The 18,041-nt window shown below is 40.2% G+C and overlaps 1 protein-coding gene across 1 annotated transcript; it reads left to right on the forward strand.

Annotated features, from left to right (window-relative positions):
• Positions 1 to 593: 593 nt before the first annotated feature.
• On the forward strand, positions 594 to 12,660 carry LOC150082760 (techylectin-5A-like). The gene is made up of 6 exons (XM_090378270.1): positions 594 to 656; positions 2,367 to 2,514; positions 2,814 to 2,992; positions 4,599 to 4,704; positions 9,240 to 9,404; positions 12,200 to 12,660. Exons 2-6 carry the CDS (start codon positions 2,367 to 2,369, stop codon positions 12,658 to 12,660), a joined length of 1,059 nt encoding a protein of 352 aa, XP_090234396.1. The 5' UTR covers positions 594 to 656.
• Positions 12,661 to 18,041: the final 5,381 nt, after the last annotated feature.

The following is an 18,041-nucleotide window of genomic DNA, read 5'->3' on the forward strand; positions in this document are numbered from 1 at the left end:
GAAATAGATTTTTATTATACAATTGTCAGAGAAGAAATTGTGATAGTTGCATATAAATCACAGCGGTGAAACTGCCATATCGCCTAGTCCGCCACCATGAGGGAGAGGGGTCAGAAAGGTTGGGGGGACCATTAGTGAATCTTTAGGAAAGTCCAGAATTTGTAGTTTCACTATTGCACGCCCAATACAAATTATCACCATGTTATGATTTTACTAATTGCGATGTTCTAAAGATTTGCCATATAAAAATAAAAATGTAGTTGCCATTGAGAAATCTGTAACGTTTTTTTTTTTTTATATATATGTATATTTAAATATTAAGAACCTCACCACTGACATAATTCCAGACAGGATATGCTGAAGAATACAAATGGAGCGAACCAGATAATGCATTAAAAAGTGGAACATTGGTCATCAATTACTTTCTTATTCTAAGACACGCAAAACATCCTCTGACATCTAAAGACATCCAATGTTCATTGGCCAATTAAACTCGTTCATATCCAATCGGGGACAAGGTATCACTTCTGTATGAAAATAAAGAAATATTTAACCACATCCACGTAGGAACACTGCCCCACACATCAGAGTGTGATAAAACTAGAGTGTACCGTAGTGCTCACAGAATTCCAATTTATCCCTTAGTTGGCAGAAAGGTAAGTAAAGTTATTCGTCGCTTTTCTTAGGTTGCAATCTTTTCTTAGGTTGCTGATTTCCTGTTAATCTCATTTACAAATAAAAGTGCTTGTGTTATAAAGATAGGCTGTCTATTTTCGGGATAAAAAAAGTCTCAGGAAAAAATCCCTGAGAAAATCTAACACCATCTCAGACCAACCAACTCAATCCCGGTTTATTATAGTAGTAGCGTTAATAGTGGAAAATGATGCATAAAAGCAACTTATTATTATTATTATTATTATTATTATTATTATTATTATTATTATTATTATTAGCTATATAGTGCAAGGAAGCCTGAGGCTTATGCTGCACCAGCCAAAAAAAAAAAAAAAAATTCCCGAGTTACCCTGAGAGAGAGAGAGAGAGAGAAAAGTAGAAGGAAATCACCAAGAAAGAGAAGAATGATGATATCCAGCTCAGGACCCTGGGTTTGCCAAGCCCATACTTATAAAGCACATCACCTGCTCAACTAATTTGTCTAGTTTTTCCTTTAATTTATTCAAACTATCCACCTCCATAACAATAGACGGAAGCTTTTTCCAGCATTCAACCACCCGTTGGCCGAAGGCAATATTTTGCACATCTATTCTGTAACCATCCTTCCTCAGCAGTCTAAGCAAGAGGAAGAATCCAATCAGCATTGAGTCTGCTCAAGCTATTCAAAACCTTAAACTCTTCAATCACATCACCTCGCAAGTGCCTAGTCCCCAGATGCTGCAATTTGCAGATCTGAAACCTTTCTTGGTAAAAGCACCTTTTTTCTCCTCACCAATCTGGTTTCCCTTCTCTACACCCGTTCTGGCAGGTCTACATCCTTCCTAAAACGAGGACTCCAGACCTGTATGCAGTACTCAAGATGGGCTTAACCATTGTTTTGTCCAAATGAATAATCACCTCCTTATCGCGGCTAGGATAGTTCCTACATATTCGAAAAAACCCATCATATATTCTAGCAGCCTGTTCACACTCTCAGAGAACTTCATACTGTACAATTACCCGCAGGTCTTTTTCATTTTTCACCGTCCTGAGTGTAGTACCATACAGTTGGGTACGTTAATCTGAGATTACTGCTACCCATAACTTGTATTTAACAATGTTAAACTTCAACTGCCATTTCTCAGCCGGTCGACCCAATTTTCCTGGATCTTGCAGTAACTTACCCAGATGATTGTCGTTAATCAAACTGCCAACCTTGGTATCATCTACAAATGTAGACATTGAGCCTGATATACTTTCATCAGAATCATTAATAAATATAGAAAATAAGCAATGGGCCCAACACCGAACTCTGTAGAACTACACTAACGAAGAACAGTGTCCATTGATAACCACTCTTTGTCTTCTTCTACTCAACCTGGCTTGAAAATCTTCAATAGCCAAAGATTTCCAAGCCAGATTTCAAGAAATATCAAAGTAAAATTTAGGAAATTTTGTTTCATCTGAAAGTATGGTAAATATATAACATATTCAAAGAATTAAAGAATAATTTAATGACTTGGATTTCTTAAAAATAAAATAAAATAAAACCCAACTAAGAATTTTCTGATCATTTTATGTTCTTTTCTATAATCTTCTTACATTTTCTGTTATTACTACTGATGTTATTCGCGCCTTTAATATTTATATTTTACGTTAATTTATGTTTAATGGTTTTCGATCATTAATTGTTGAAAATTCATTTTTTCCAGATGGCGTTGTACCCAGTTCTTTGCATATTATCTATTTTTCTGATAAAAATAGAAGCTTGTCCAAATGCTTACCCAGATTTTGATGCTAGAAGCGCAAAACACAAAATTCATGAAGCTTTTCATGAAATGAATCATATTTTAAATAAAGGTAGACTTTTTTTTATATATTTAGCTTAATATTTCTGTCATTTCCATTTCTTTAATTTAAGCAAGATAATTTTTTTCTTTAAGCAAGATAAATAAAATAGTTTTATTTATTTTACTCTTTCTTTAACTTGTTACCACGTGACGTAATATTGATTTATAATTTATTGGCCTAATGAAGACAACTAATAAATATGCCCCGTTTTATGATTCCTTTAAACTTTAATTAAATCTAGAAAAAAAAGTCGATAATAAAAGTTGCCTTCTGTACCACTTAGATAATTGATTCTTTTCTATTGACAGTGGCGTGTAGGCAACGTGCACAATGCAGAGAGTGCCCATGGAAACCAGCTGATTGTGCTGAGGTGTTCAGAGCAGGGCATAAACGCAGTGGAGTCTACACAATATGGCCAAGAAATCGAGCAATTAATGGTAGTGTTGCTGTCTACTGTGATATGGACACTGATTATGGCGGATGGACGGTTTGTACTTTTAGTAATATATTCAACTTAAGTACAGATAGACTGCTAATAATTTTTAGAATTTTCGAAATTTATTCCATACAGATTATAAGAGCATAAAAATAAAAACAAAACTACAAACAGTAAGGTAAACTACCCCTTTGCAACAGTGTAGTTTACTCCTTTGACCACTTGCTGTATGGATTGGTGGATAACCCAACGAGAGACCATCATTTCATGAAATTAATGGAAAAGAAAGAAATTATTTGTTTCTTGCTAACTATCTAGTTCCAGTTGCATAACCAGAGGAAAAGAAGATCAGTTATCTGATCTTCTTTTTCTCTCCTATTAGGAAAAAATTCTTGGACAAGAATACCGGATGCTGCGGTGGATTAATGGCATTGCTTAAAATCCATTTACCATCTCCAGGACTTCTCTCTATAGAACTAAATGCTCTTCGGTGGATTCAACTAATAATAGCAAAGTACATGATTTGGCACTCCTCTACGCTGAAAGAGCTGAACCTGTTCGTCGTCGTAACTGGCCCAGTCATCTCGGGAATACCTTTCTCCTATATACACTCCTACGACTAAGCCTTAAGCTGAACAATATTGGTCTCAAGAACACGTTTCTTACTGAAACTATAACTCTCTCATGATAATGAAGATACGATGTGTAGATAAAAATAAAAACCTGCGAGAGAAACTCCAATTATATATAGACCATCACTAAACAAAACCTCTACCATCAGATGGCATGAAGTAAAAGCCTCAGATGTACACCATGTTAAGGCTAGTAATCGTATGTACAACTGGTCATCCGCAATCTAGCTAGCGAATGAAAAATCTTATTGCCTTAAAAAATAGCAAATATTGTTTTATATTAAAGGGTGATTTAGAACTGTTATATATCCATTTTAACATCGTATTAATAATCCTTCAATTATGAACAAGTGAATGCATTTCATTTATTCTTATTTTATGTTACTTAAAATAAGCCCTCACAGGTAGCACGTGGATATAATCACCGTCCTCCCACACCAGCTTGAAAAAGCTCGAATTCGAATCCTATAAAAGAGGCAAGGGATTTTTGTGAGTTTTTCCACAAACTAGTTGAGTTAATCGGTCTCAGGCAAGGGTTACGTGATTTACCCCTCCCCCCTTTCCTGGAAGCTGGGGTTTTGGTCCAGGAAATAGCAGACCAACTGAGAAACTCACATAATTGCAGACACAGTGTCCTCATGCTCATATCTTAGTTACTTGGGCGCATAACGCACACACACGCAAGAAGCTTACGAAATTTTGTTTTAGGTGTGTCTTTCATTTTTATGTAAGTGCATCAGATTGTCTGTACTTCAAACTTATTTCTTATAAAGCCTGACAGGAGGGTTGTGTATTAAATAGTGTTTACAAATCACCTCATTCAGGAACCTAATGCTCTTGATGGTGTTATCTGAAAACACCATATAATGCACACCTCCTGACAACCAATCTTTTCATCGAAGTATATTTTTATGTGGTAGTTTTTCTTTGCTAAAAATTTTGCTTCTTATTTTAATCTGTGTAGTAATTTTCTTCAGAATTTTCTGAGATATTTTCTTGATGATTTGAGATATTTTACTTTTTAGGTCTTTCAAAGGAGAGGAGACTATGGGCGTCCTATTGATTACTTTTACAAAGGCTCGGAGGAATACAGATGTGGCTTTGGAAATATTTCCGAAGACTTCTGGTTGGGTAAGAACTTCTATTAAATGCTTAAGTGTTAGTTGTTTTTGAGTGTACAGCTTTTATGTAGGCAAAATTCCCAAGCCAAAGTCCTCTTGTGCAGTAAGACATGTTAACCTTTATTACATTGATTTTGATAATAATAATAATTATTATTATTATTATTATAAAACTTCTTCTCCTTTATGGGGTATTTCCGCCCTGTGACGGGTACTGGTACCGAGTTCATGGGGTAGTTGGTTTTGTTCGGTTACTATTATTATATCATTACTGTTGGACGAAGAACTCTCTTACTGTCCTACAGGATAGTAAGGATTATGGCTTTCTGGAGTTCCATATAAGTGTTCTTTGGGAGGCCTATTGCTGCTAGGTTCTTATGGAGATTGGCACCATTCCGGTGGTTGACCCAGTGATCAGGATGGTCATTACTTGTTCCATATACCACATATCTTTGAATTCCTGTCTTAGATCTGAGTACTTCCTGAAATTTTTCCTGTATGTTTTCTGGAAGTTGCTGGTGTTGGGCACTTCTATGTTGATCAGGTAGGTAGCCATTTCCTTCTTGTCGATGAGGATTATGTCTGGTCTGTTGTTCGGGATTGTCTTGTCCGTTATTAGGGCACGGTCCCAGTATAGTCTGTTAGTAGAGGTCTCTAGTATGGCTTGAAGGTCGTACTTGTAATACGGTACTCTTTCTTTGATTAGCTGGTATTTTTGCGCTAGCTTCTGATGTAGTATCATGGTTACCTGGCCGTGTCTGTGAGTGTACTCCGTCTGTGTGATCACCCTGCATCCTGCGGTGATGTGCTGAATTGTTTCTGTGGCCAGGTGGAATCGGCGACATATGCCATCTGTTACTCCGGGTCCTTGGCCATGTGTTTCCTATAGTTCTTGGTGTTGATTACCTGAATTTGGATGGCCAGCACGAATCCTTCGTTCCCGGTAAGAGCTTTCCTTGTGAGCCAAGCTTTGGAAGCCATCTTGTCTATGTAGTCTTGGGGGAGGGGTAATTGTAGTGTCTGCCATGGAGTGTTTTCTTCACCCATCTTTCTGTCTTTGTTTCTTCCGTTTCTGTAATATAAACAATATATTATTAATATATTGTTTATTGTAAACAAATTTTTTGAGGATGAATAAATAAATTGTATTATTATTATTTGTATATTTATCTACGAAATGCGGCCACTCCAGGAAGGCTATGAGGAGGATCTATTGTTTACAATTTGAGGTGCGAGGTACCATATCTACATCAAGTTACACGTAGAGTACATGTGAGCTCAACAAAGTGAGAAATTTACACAGAAGTTCACTTATATACAAAAAGATATTATATACATATTCCTAAGTTATACAAATTATATGTAGAGGCATAGTGTCTATCACTGAAATTTTTAATGTAGTTGTTTAATATTAAGTATTACTTTATTGAAGCTACTTATTTCCTATTTCCCTCGTGGGTAGCACAGTTGGTAGAATCTTGGTCCTTCCCACACTGGGAAAAGACCAGAGTTGAAGTTCGATGACGTGAGGAATTTTTATGGGCCTTTTTCACAATGTGGCCGAGTTAGTCGGTCTCGGACGATGACAGCATGATTTTTTTCACTTAGAAACTTGGCTTTTTCGTCCAGCAACCAGAAAATCGACCTGAGAATACCCAATTTGCAAACAATATATACGGAGCATAATGGTCTTGGTCGCTGATGCTCCTGAAATCCTACAACAACATCAAAAACATATTCTTCTCTTGCAGCCATTCGGATAGGAAGGCGAACTTTAAGTATGCAGACATTTGTTGATCGCAGATTCATCACGTAATAAGAGTTTTCTAAGGTTTGCGTTTTGTAAAGTTTATCATCGCAGAACTTCTCCGGATGTATGCTTAATTTTTTGAAGATATCGCTCAGAGAATTCTGATCTGAGACCTGATTGTTGTTGTAGTAGGGTTTTAGGAGCACCAGCGACTATATTGTTTCGTGTATACTGTCTGTAAATTGAGTGTGTTCTGAGGTCGATTTTCTGTTTGCTGGACGAAAAACCCGAGTTTGGGGGGGAAAAACCACACTACCCTCGCCTGAGACCAACTAACTTAGCCACGTTGTGAAAAAGGTCCATAAAGATTCCCCCATCATTGACGGGACTCGAACTTAGGTCTTTTCCACCCGGTTTGGGAAAGACAGAGGTTCTACCAACTGTGCTACCCAGGAGGGCCGAGATCTGATGATCTGATAAATTGTAATAACTGAAATGATTTGTAATAACCACTTGTTTTGACACCTTCAATGTAATTCTACAGTTTTTCGTTTAGAAGGTGAATCTATCTCTCAAAGATGTACGTATTAAATGAACCATCATCGCAGCTCATACTGTTGCTGAATAGATGCTTCAGACTTAATACGAGTATTAAGGAAATCAAAATACTTTACACGAGTAAAGACACCAATGTGTTCCAGTGTCTTATGGATTCAAAGAAGGTTGGCCCTTGTTGGCTTTTAGGTGTATCAGAATAAACACCATGACAACTAACAGAGGAGCTACTGACTGAAACTCGGATAATTCGGCTACCGCAGGAGTCCTTTACGAGTTCCTACTATCACCAATGGCAACAAAAAAATATTGTCCTTTCTCACTTTATGCTCAGCGCCACTTTCATAAAGGAAGTCAAATCAATTAATGTAATTTTATGCCGAATTAATTAGATTTGTTGTGTTTTATCAAAACGTTATCTGTAATTGCGTAAATTCTTCAGTCAGTTTGCCTGTTTGCTGCAGCCAAAAAGAATCCTAGTTTCTGGAAGATAAAAGTATGCAACTCTTGTTTGACCCGTCCAACTCGGGGTTGTTTCTTATTCAAAAAGTATACTGATATTTTGAATATTTTCATAAGATAATAATGTTATTGAATGCATGACTTTTGCTCGTATTGCTACTCTTAATGTCCTTTGTGATTTTTTATGTATATTTTCGAGTGAAGACTTTCTACACTGCTCGACAAAATTAACAGAACACATAGAAAACATGGTTATAACTCGTGCATCTTGCGATGAAGCAGGCTAAACTTTGGCATGGTGGTGTATCACAGAATAATGATGAAGTAAAGAGACAGCGAGAAACTGCGGACAGGTATAAGGGACATTAATAGGGGTTGTATGAGAATTACCAAAAAGGTCACATTACAGATGTCGATACAAGATGCTCGAAAATATGGTAACGTGACATCAGTACGGCGTGTGTTCTCTCCAACGGCTAAACAGACTTGACAGCAGTGAACCATGATCGATATAAGGATGTCTATAAGATTCTGTGACAACAAATCCCATTCTTCTACTAGCGCAGACCTTAGCTCACCTGGTGACCGAGGAGTTGGCTGTCGGAGTACGATGCGATGACCAATAGCGTCCCACACATGTTCGATCGGATTTAAGACTGGTGATCGTACTGGCCACGGTAGCCTTTGGATTTCTTCAGTTTCAAGATGTTCCTCCACCACTTGAGTTCTATTTGCAGTGGTGCTGTTGCATGAAAAGAAAATCTGTGCCAACCGCATCCCTAAAAAGTCGCACATAAGGTTCGAGGATCTGTTCTCGGTAACTCTGCGCAGTTACGGTACCCCCTGTTAAAAACATGAAGAGGGGGTGCGGCCGTTGATCACTATTCCGCCCCACACGAGAACACTGCTTCCATTGTAAACACCCTAGATGTCCCTTTCCCTGAAGTTAGAGGGATTGTACCGCATTTCTCTTTGCCTCCAGATGGAATAACGACTAGAATCTGTTTGTAGGCTAAAACGGGACTCAGAGAACAAAACTATATCCCATTTGTCAGGCTCCAAGTCACTTGTTCACAGCACCAGTTTCGACGAGCTCTACGGTGGTTTGGGGTTAATAGGATATAAACCACCAGCTTCCTTGCACGGAGTCCACTTAAATTGAGCCTTCTTAAAACAGTCCGGTTAGAAATGTTTTCACCTGTTGTTGCAGAAACCTCAAGAGACAGCTGATGACAGACATTGTAAGGTTCCGTTTTGCTATAGCGGTCTGTTCTGGTTGACGTAGTCTTCGGGCCACCTTGGCCAGCTCTTCCTGTAATTGTTCCTGTCTCCTGAAACTGCTCCCATATTTCCGAGGTGACTGCCTGACACATTAAGCCAACGAGCCACCTCCGCCTGCAACTGCCCGTCTTCGAGTCGTCCAAGGGCCCACCATCTCAAAGATTCATCTAAACAACGAGGACTTGCCATTCTGGGTATGGGAGATGTGCCTCTCCTACTGAGCAAGCCAAAAAACGGGAATGAAATGATGTAGTCTCAATCCGTGTTTTTATAGGCATAATGTACAGCTCTGTAAGGTGGTAGATCGATTTCTATTGATACTCGGAATTTTCATGCCAGGATGCCTATTATTTCAAATATAAGCCTTTGGCGACACTGTTCACAACAAAGTATATATGCAAAAACATTTTGTTCTGTTAATTTTGTTGAGCAGTGAATTTTTTTACATCTGAATTCTCCTGAATAACGTGTTTACTGACGTTTGCTTATTTTTGTAGGTAACGACATAATATACGCAATTTCAAATCAGGATAAATATTCGCTCAGAGTTGATATGGAAGATTTCGATTACATTTCAGCTTTTGCTCAGTATGGTAATTTCTACATTGAGGGCCCAGAAAATTTCTACAAACTGCACGTTAGTGACTTTTCTGGAGATGCTGGTATGCAATCAGTTTAATGTGTTAAGTATACTTTTTATTATATCAGGTTTTTATTGGTAACTGATCATAACCTTGAAGGCCGTTTTGTGATCCTCTATGAGTAAAAACTGTGGTTCGTAACAAATTAGCTTCTAATACACGTTTTCCAACCAAAATATGCAATGTAGAAAATGTAGAAAGTTTATTCTCCGTTATGGTGACAAGCAAAAACTCTAATAAGCACAAGTATTCGTTTTAAAATGCGCTTATTTCACTAAAGGTACTCTTTTTGTTTCTGAAATTCGTTAGGTGTATTTACTCTGTTATAGTCTTTCCACGTGGTCCCAGGATTTTGTAAAGGGGGAGGCTAAAGCAGTGTTCTGAAAATCATTAAGCGTTAATCATCACGCAGCAATAAAAAATGTATATTATTTTGATCATAAGGAGAGGGGGCTACAACACCTTTACCTGGGACAGTTACTGGTGGAAGATTAAGGAAGGGGTGAAAATATTCAGGGAATTCTGGAAAATATTTCTGAAAATTATGCAACGACGAGTCTTAATCCTCAAGCATGCCATTACTGAGATGTAGAAGAATTCGCGAGTAGGTCTGGGTGATGAATAAACCAATACCACGATGGTTCTTTCATCATCCAGCTCAGAAGCTGATCATAGGTACATTGTTGCTTACATCACTGCTACCGGCTAAACCGACTAAGTTATATCTGACTTGAATTCAGTGTTATAGTCTGCTTTTCCTATTGCAGAGCATTAGCGATCACACCGAGGAAATGGAACTTTACTTATAGCTAATCTCATTTCAATTCATTACTAAGTGACTAGCTGTTCCATTTAGATTAGTCTGGGAACTTTCTCCTTTCAATATCTTACATTCCCTAATATTTGTAGGATGGTGTACACCGATGTTGACAGAAACGAAAGCTAAATTTAAGAAGGTTACATTAATGGCCCAAACTGGAGATTCTCAATTTGTCTAACTAAAAATTAGTCATTAGTCTTAATATGAGTCACTAAAAATTATATTATATAATTTTTATATAATATAATTTTTGATTATATCTTCATAAAATTACTTTTCATCAGAAAGTAAAATGAAAACTGGAGATGAACAGAAATCCATTGGTAAAAATCTACACTCAGTGATCACTGAATTCTGAATACTCACCTAATACCGTGCTGGGCGACCGTTCGCATGGATAACAGCCGCTATTCTTCTAAGCGTTGACTCTATTAGAGGTCTGAAGACGTCCGTAGGGATCCGCAGCCATGCTGCCTGCAAAGCTTTCCACCCATATGCCCGAATAGATTACGGTTGCTTGTCCATATGCCCACTTCAAGTTCCCAAACGTCCCACAGGTTTCAGTTCGATTAAGGTCTGTCGAATGTGAAGGCCAATCAAGATCGTTGATATCTTCACCATGTTCTTCGAACCACTCGTGCACGTTGCGGCCCTCATGACACGTCGTATTATCGTCTTGGAAGATCCCGTTTCTGTCCAGGAAAAATGCAACATGGCAGGATGCACATAGTCTCCTGTGAGCTGCAGGTAGAATTCACCAGTGAAACATTGGTCCATACGCACCAGGAGCCCTAGTTACTGGCAGCAAAGCAAGCCCAATATTAAGCAACCACCGGCACCTGCTTGGGTAGTGGGCACCATACACGATGGATCTGTGAACTCGTGTTGCTTGCGCCACACACGACGAAAGCTTCTCATCTTAGACTTCTCATCCGACCAGGACAGTCGTTTCCATTTCTTCAGTGTCGAACCAGCGTGTTGTTGACACCACAGCATTCGCTGTCGACGATGATCAGTGGTGAGAAGGTGTGTCTCTTGGATCGTCTGCTGTTGCACCCTATACATCTTAGTTTTCAGCGCATCGTCATTTGAGATATTATTTTTGCTCCCCCCATATTGTATTGCGATGTCAGCTGTCACACAGTGACCTGCAGTTGAGGTCGTACAACGCTCTGCATCCTTCGCTCACCACGAACACCCACCTTGCATAATGCTTTACAGTTCTGTCGGCAGGAGGTGACTTGACCCATTCGACGCCATTGTTTGTACATCTTTACCACAGCGGACTGTAAGCAACAAGAAAGACATGCCGTTTCCGAGCAAAGGAGCAAAATAATCTTGAGGTTGAAGAGCTTGAACCCGTTGAAATTGGTATTGGTACTTCCATGTTATGTACGGTTTTCTAGACTAGCGTTGAAAGAGTGCCAATTTGGTGGCATATTCTCCAAATTCTCACTGGATACGTTCTACTGCGTACATAGTGTTTTTTTTTTTTTTTTTTTTTTTTTTTTGACACTATACCTTTTGCTCTAGTGGATAACCTCTAGTAGATGTGTAGACAGAAACTCCATTCTGTGTACACATCTACTAGAAAACGCTCTGCTGAATGTTTTTTTGGCTGAAACTGGTAATCTGGTTTTTCCGTTGCAAAATTCAAAAATGGTTGAATATCGCGTATTCTTCATTTATCAACGGTATGCACACAGTTAACAAAAGGCCTGCGCTGCAATTTTATAACAACTAAATAACCAAACGAACCTACCCGATTTCGGGACAGAGGGGTGAGGAGACTTCCTAACTTAAAAAGTTGAAAAGCTGATAGCTTTGTAACCTTTGAGAATGAGACTTGTTCATACAACGTTTCTGACTAAAAATAATGAAAACACAACTTTTGAGTCTTGCCTTTCGCTTTGCAAAACACTCACTCTGTATTCATGAGAGCATCTCATTCTGCATGTGCATGTAAGTAAAATTTTCTATTTTGTTATCCCCTTAGGTGATTCATTTAGTCAACACAATGGATTCTATTTCTCTACCAAAGACGAAGACCATGACACGTATTCAAAAAGTTGTGCTGAATTGTATAAAGGCGGATGGTGGTACTCGAAGTGTCACGCTTCAAATCTTAATGGACTCTATTTGAGTGGAAATCATAGTACCTATGCCAACGGTGTCAACTGGCGTACATTTCGGGGATACTATTATTCTCTTTATTTTACTGAAATGAAGATCCGCCCTGCGAATTTTAAGCAGCTTGTGAATGAAGAAGAAGATGAAGACCTAACATGTGAAAGAGAAGATTCAAGCGAAGAGAAAGACTCCTCCTCAAGCGAAGAGAAAGACTCATCCTCAAGCGAAGAGAAAGACTCCTCCTCAAGTGAAGAGAAAGACTCCTCAAGCGAAGAGAAAAAATCAAGCAAGGAAAAAAGTAAGGAGAAGAAATCGAGCAAAGAGTAAGTACGAAAAACTAAATAAAAAAAAGAGATTACTCCACTCTGAACAATTTTGGAAAGTCCAGCTGATGACTTCAATTTGTGATGATTATAAATGAATTTGTAGTGATAAAGATTCCATTTTTGCATGATATTTAGCATGTTGCAAAACATTCAATTTTGTAATTCTGTAATTGATATTTGAACAAATTATTGCAAACTAAAAAACTGAATATTTTTTAGGAAATAATAATGTAGGGGTTCAGCCTAAAATAAAAGAAATGTAAGTTGTTAAACAACAGTTATAGTTAATAAACATTGTTAAAACTGATGTTGTATAACGTATTCTTTCTACTACTGAGAGTCATCACTGCTTAATTGTATTTATCATTTGGAACATGATTGTAATTAAATAAAGCAAACTAACAAATAAATCATATAGGGTGATGAAGAGTGCTTCTCTGCTATTAAATTATTGCTATAAAGAATGATGGAAACACTTTGGCTCCTGCTTTCCCTAGACATGTATCGTAGGGAGAGCAGGAGCCAAATGAAGATCTTGCAGCATTCTTGTGGTCACGAATCAGAAACTGGAGCAGATATTTTTGCGTCGTAGGCAAATCAAGGCTGCAGCTAGTAAGTCTCAGGAGGAGAGAGAGAGACAGGAGAGAAAGAGTAGGGTTCTCTCGTGTGTTATTTCGGGTTTTCCAGCCGGTACAACATGGAAATCGGCTTGTGATCACACACTGCTGCTAAACCAAATAAATTATAGTGATAACAGCGACAATCCTCGATTCTGTTAAAATAAAAATCTGAATTATTATTTTTTTAACAAATCACAAGGTACCGTGCAAAAGTTGATGTCAGTATGGGCGAAAGATGGATGGCATGGTTATCGAAATGTAGATAGGTAACAAGAGCAGTCAATGTGTACATTAGTCCTGAATGTTAAATGCAAACGAGTAATTGTGGACCAAGGCTTACAGAATTCCAGTTGTGTTGTCGCCTACATGCTTCCAGAAATGTCAGAAGGTAGCAGCACAAAGCTGATACCAGACCTGCCTTTTAAATACAGATTACTACAATACCTGTTAATACCAGTAGGCACATGCTGTGTGGTGTCGAGAAAATAGCATTATTAGAGGCATATGATGCAAGAAAGCAAACTTATTTAGCATCAGCCAAAAAAAAAAAAAAAACTTTCTTCCCATTTCACCCATCCATTCACTTCCAAAGTTTGTATAGTTCAGCCTTGAATTTATTTAAACTGTCGACTTTCATAACGAAAGATGGAATTTGTTCCAGCAATTAACCACCCGCTGGCTAAAAGCAAATTTTCACACATCTATTCTACAACCGTCCTTCCTCAATTTAAATTTGTCCCTTCAAGTAAGTGTAAGTGTAAGTGTAAGTGTGTGTTGTTGTCTTACGGCACCAGGGGTTTCCCCCATCTCCGCGTTGCTTTCATTGTGGTGAACCAGTTCACTGGGAAATGCCAGAGATTTAAAAGTGTGTGGGAATTGTTCATGTGTTGTGTTCTGTACCGTTGTTCATCTGGTCATTTAGCCGTTGGACCCCTATTGAGGCCCAACGTTGTCCCACTTACGCCCCGTGGAGGCAGACCAGGAACCCAGTAGCTGTAGATTCACTCTGGCAGGTCCTGCCGCTTAATTTCCTGGGATTTCGGCGGCTAGGACCTTAAAAAAATAAAATAAATAAAATAAAAAAAAAAAAATAAAAATAAATAAAAAAAAAAAAAATAATAAAAATAAATATATAAGTAAATAAAAAATCTGCGCTGGGGTAATGTCGCTTTGGTTTGCTAGGCCGAGTTTTGGGCGTAAGGTAATTTTATCATATTTAGTTTTTGACGTGTGGGGCTTTCGCTATGATGAAGGTAGAGAGGGGAGGGAGACCGAAGATTGGGGGGAAAAGACAGAAATATGGGGCCAATAGAGTAGATAGCCCCAGTTTTCAGTGGGGCATGCCCATGCCCCACCAGAGTAGAAGTTTGGGGGTGGAGGAGAAGGAACAAAAAATGTCCCCTCCCCCCAAGGAAGTGGGAATAATAGGTGAAGAGGGCGAGGGTGTCCTCTTCAGATCGCCATCAAGCTGTTTGCAACTGTGCTGCGTTTAGTCTGTTCTCTACTGTCTGTGCTGCATTCCCCCGTCCTTGCTTTTCTCTTCCGTGTGATCAGCACTCTTCTTTTCCAAGTACTGGTCCTCTGCAAGGTTTCAGTTTTTTTGTCACATTTGGCGCCGATTTTTGTCAATCTCTGTGTACGTTGCTGTAGATAGCTATTAGTGTTTTTCTCCTGGTGAATAAGTCTTGCGCATACTGGGAGAGTGCCCTATATTCATCCTCAGTGTCCAGGAAGTGGTGCTCCAGTCCTTTTGGGAAGTATCTTAACCTTGTTATTAGTAGCCCTCTGAGGTCTTCATAGTGTTGACAATCATAGACTATGTGGCTCCAGCTTTCACTTTCTCCACATATGCAGTTGGGGTCCTCAACGAGTCGGAAGCCAAACAGCTTCTCCTTGTAGGGTCCGTGTCCGGTTAATAGTGTTGTCATATGGTACCCTGGGAAGTACCACGGTGGCTGCTTTGGGTATATTTTCTGGAGGTCTGGTAGAAATCTTTTTGTTACTTCGCCTTTTGTAGTCTCTGTCCATCTTCTCTGCCAAAGATCTAGGAGGTGGGTCTGTAGCCTATTTTTTTCGTGTTTTAGGTTGCCCGCCAGGTCAGTCGTGTATCCTTGGTGGGTAGCGGCCACTCCCCTGGCCAGCAAAAACAGTAGCCCGGCCTGAACTGCCTCCAGGTCCAGAGGGAGCGCTCCAGCAAGTACCTGCAATGCTGGGGTACTTACCGTGCTGCAGGCGCGCGTTGTTGATAGCAGTATGGTCCTTTGGGTCATTTCTAGTGTTCTTTTGTTGACTACCAGTGTCGTTTTTGGATACCAAACCGCTGCTGCATAGGTGATTGCAGGCAGGAAGGTTGTTTTATAGTAAAGCATCAGTGCTTTTTTCTTGAGTCCCCAATCTTTCCTTGTGATTCTGGTTACCAGTCCAGAGTATCCTCTGATTTTTCTTCTGATGTATTTCAGATGCGGCTGGAACGTCATGTTTTTATCTAGGATAACGCCCAGATACTTCAGTTGGCTCACAAATTTGATTGTTACATTGTTGATTTTAATTTGCGGGGGTCGTCGTAGTTGCAGAGTCCCCTTTAGCAGGATCGATGAGGTCTTGTCTGACGATATTTTCAGCTGGTTCTTTGATGCCCATTGCTGCAGCCGCTGCAGTGCCTGATTTGCCAGCGTCTCCAATTGGGCCCTGGAGTCCGCCTCTACCGTCAATGTCAAGTCGTCCGCGAAGGCGTGTACTGCCACAGAACCCAGGTCCGTAGTCAGGAATTCATCGAGGACCATTGTCCACAGAAGCGGCCCAAGCACCGATCCCTGCGGACATCCTCTGTGCACCTCTCTTGTTATTTTTTGATAGTGTACATTGATTTCCACTCTTCTTTGTGTTAAATAGCTTTCGATTACTTTGTAGAGGTTAAGAGGCACCTCAGCCTCCCTCAACCTTGCCAGGACGCTTGGCCACCAAAGTGAATCAAACGCCCCAGCAAAGTCAACAGAGATGAGCAGCAGATACTTTCGTCTACAATCCTGGAAAATCCTTAGCAAGTTTCCCAGTGCGTCCACGGTTGAGGATCCTGGTCTGAAGCCATACTGATTTCTGGCATGTAGGCCTGCCGCTTCATAGTGTTTTATAACTCTCACATGGAGTAATCTTTCAAACAATTTGCTTGCCACTGGGAGCAGTGCGATGGGTCGATATGAATCCGGAAATTCTGGATTTTTGGTAGGATTTTTCAGTATTAGTTTTAAATTTGCTGTTTTCCATGCAGTTGGGAAATGTCCTGTTTCCAAGCATCTATTGTATAGTGTTAGGAGTAGGTGCGGATTGTATTCCACGGTTTTCTTCAGTATTTCAGGCTCAATAAGATCGAGGCCCGGGCATTTTCTATTTCTGACCCTACTAGCGGCCACGCTGAGTTCATCCAGGGTGAAGGGAGGCTCAATCGCCTGGTTTCTGTAGTTATCGTTTCTGTAGCATGTCTGTTTCTGACCTGGCATAGTTAACATATTTGGTTTTTGATATATTCTGTCGAGTATGTTATTCATCGACTGCTCCCAGGTTGTGGTGAGATCTCCCTTCCGAGTCCTAGTGGTAGAAATCACCACCCCCCTAGGCAGTCTATTGGTTGTTACTTTGTAGACAATGCCCCAGGGGTCATTGTTCCCTGCTGTGGAGACCAAGGACTCCCAAGAGCGTCTTTTACTTGTCTTTATGGCGTCAGTGTACCGGTTTCTTATTTGTCTATATATTTGCCTCAGGGCTTCAACCTCATTTGCTGGCCATGTTCTTCGGGCCCTCTGGAAGTCCTTCCTACTCTTGTTCATTTGTCGCCGGAGCATGGCAATGTCCCGGGTCCACCAGGGGACTGCGCCCAGTCGGGGTTGTTTCTTCCTGATAGTTTGGTTGCTGATATCTATCATCAATTTAGTAATTGCCTTCTGCAGTTCGTTCGGATTATTCTGTGGATCTAGGGACGGAGGTTTGTTGTTAACCGCTGTAGTTAGTAGCTCTTTGTATTGGGGCCAATCTGCCTTGGCAACTGCGTATCTGTGGGGTGTTTGTATATTTGTTGTTGTTCTTGGCAGCGTTCTTGTTACTTTGCAGGTGATGACTCGATGGTCCGAGGTGGTCCAAGCGTCTTCCACCCTCCAGTCGGTCACGTGGTTCGCCAGGTTCCTAGTTGCTAGAGTGATATCGATGGTGGCCTCCCAGAGGGTGTTGCAGAATGTTGGCAGATGGTGCGGTTGGTTCAGTACAACAAATTGTGATCCTATCAGATAGTTTTCGAGTTGCTGCCCATTTGTTGTTCCTCTTCTGTCGGCAGTAACGCTGTGCCATAGTGGAGAGCGACAGTTTACATCCGCTCCTATAATTATTTTTTCATTCGGCAGAGTGTTTTGGAGACGGCGCAGGTAGTTGATTGTGGTCTCAATTTCCTGTCCTGGCCTGCTGTAAAGGGCCACTACATATAGGGAGCCTAGTGCTGTAATGAGCTGGGCACAGGCAGCCCAGGTCGTGCACAGTTGAGTTACTTTTGTTGCAGTGATTTTGGTGTTCCTGACTAGGACCGCTGCCCATGGGGTGTCCTCCTCCGTGTGGACGGCCTTATATTGCAGTGGATACCCCACCACCCGCTTTGCGTGAACGTATGGCTCCTGCAATATGATTATGTCGGTGTCTTCCTCATCGGCCCTGACCCGGATTTGGTCTGCCACTGTTTTGGCTCGTTGCGCGTTAGTCTGGATTATCTTAATCATTGCTA

The sequence above is a fragment of the Mastigoproctus giganteus genome, chromosome 7 (assembly GCF_048544385.1).
Source record: "Mastigoproctus giganteus isolate SK-2022 chromosome 7, ASM4854438v1, whole genome shotgun sequence".
Taxonomy (NCBI): Eukaryota; Metazoa; Arthropoda; class Arachnida; order Uropygi; family Thelyphonidae; genus Mastigoproctus; species Mastigoproctus giganteus.

Bases quoted from the DNA above. Each gene is read 5' to 3' on its own strand.
- LOC150082760 (XM_090378270.1), top strand. From the start codon at position 2,367: ATGGCGTTGTACCCAGTTCTTTGCATATTATCTATTTTTCTGATAAAA. The intron at 2,515-2,813 runs GTAGACTTTTTT...TTCTATTGACAG, and splicing joins GAATCATATTTTAAATAAAG to TGGCGTGTAGGCAACGTGCA. The intron at 9,405-12,199 runs GTATGCAATCAG...TTATCCCCTTAG, and splicing joins TGACTTTTCTGGAGATGCTG to GTGATTCATTTAGTCAACAC.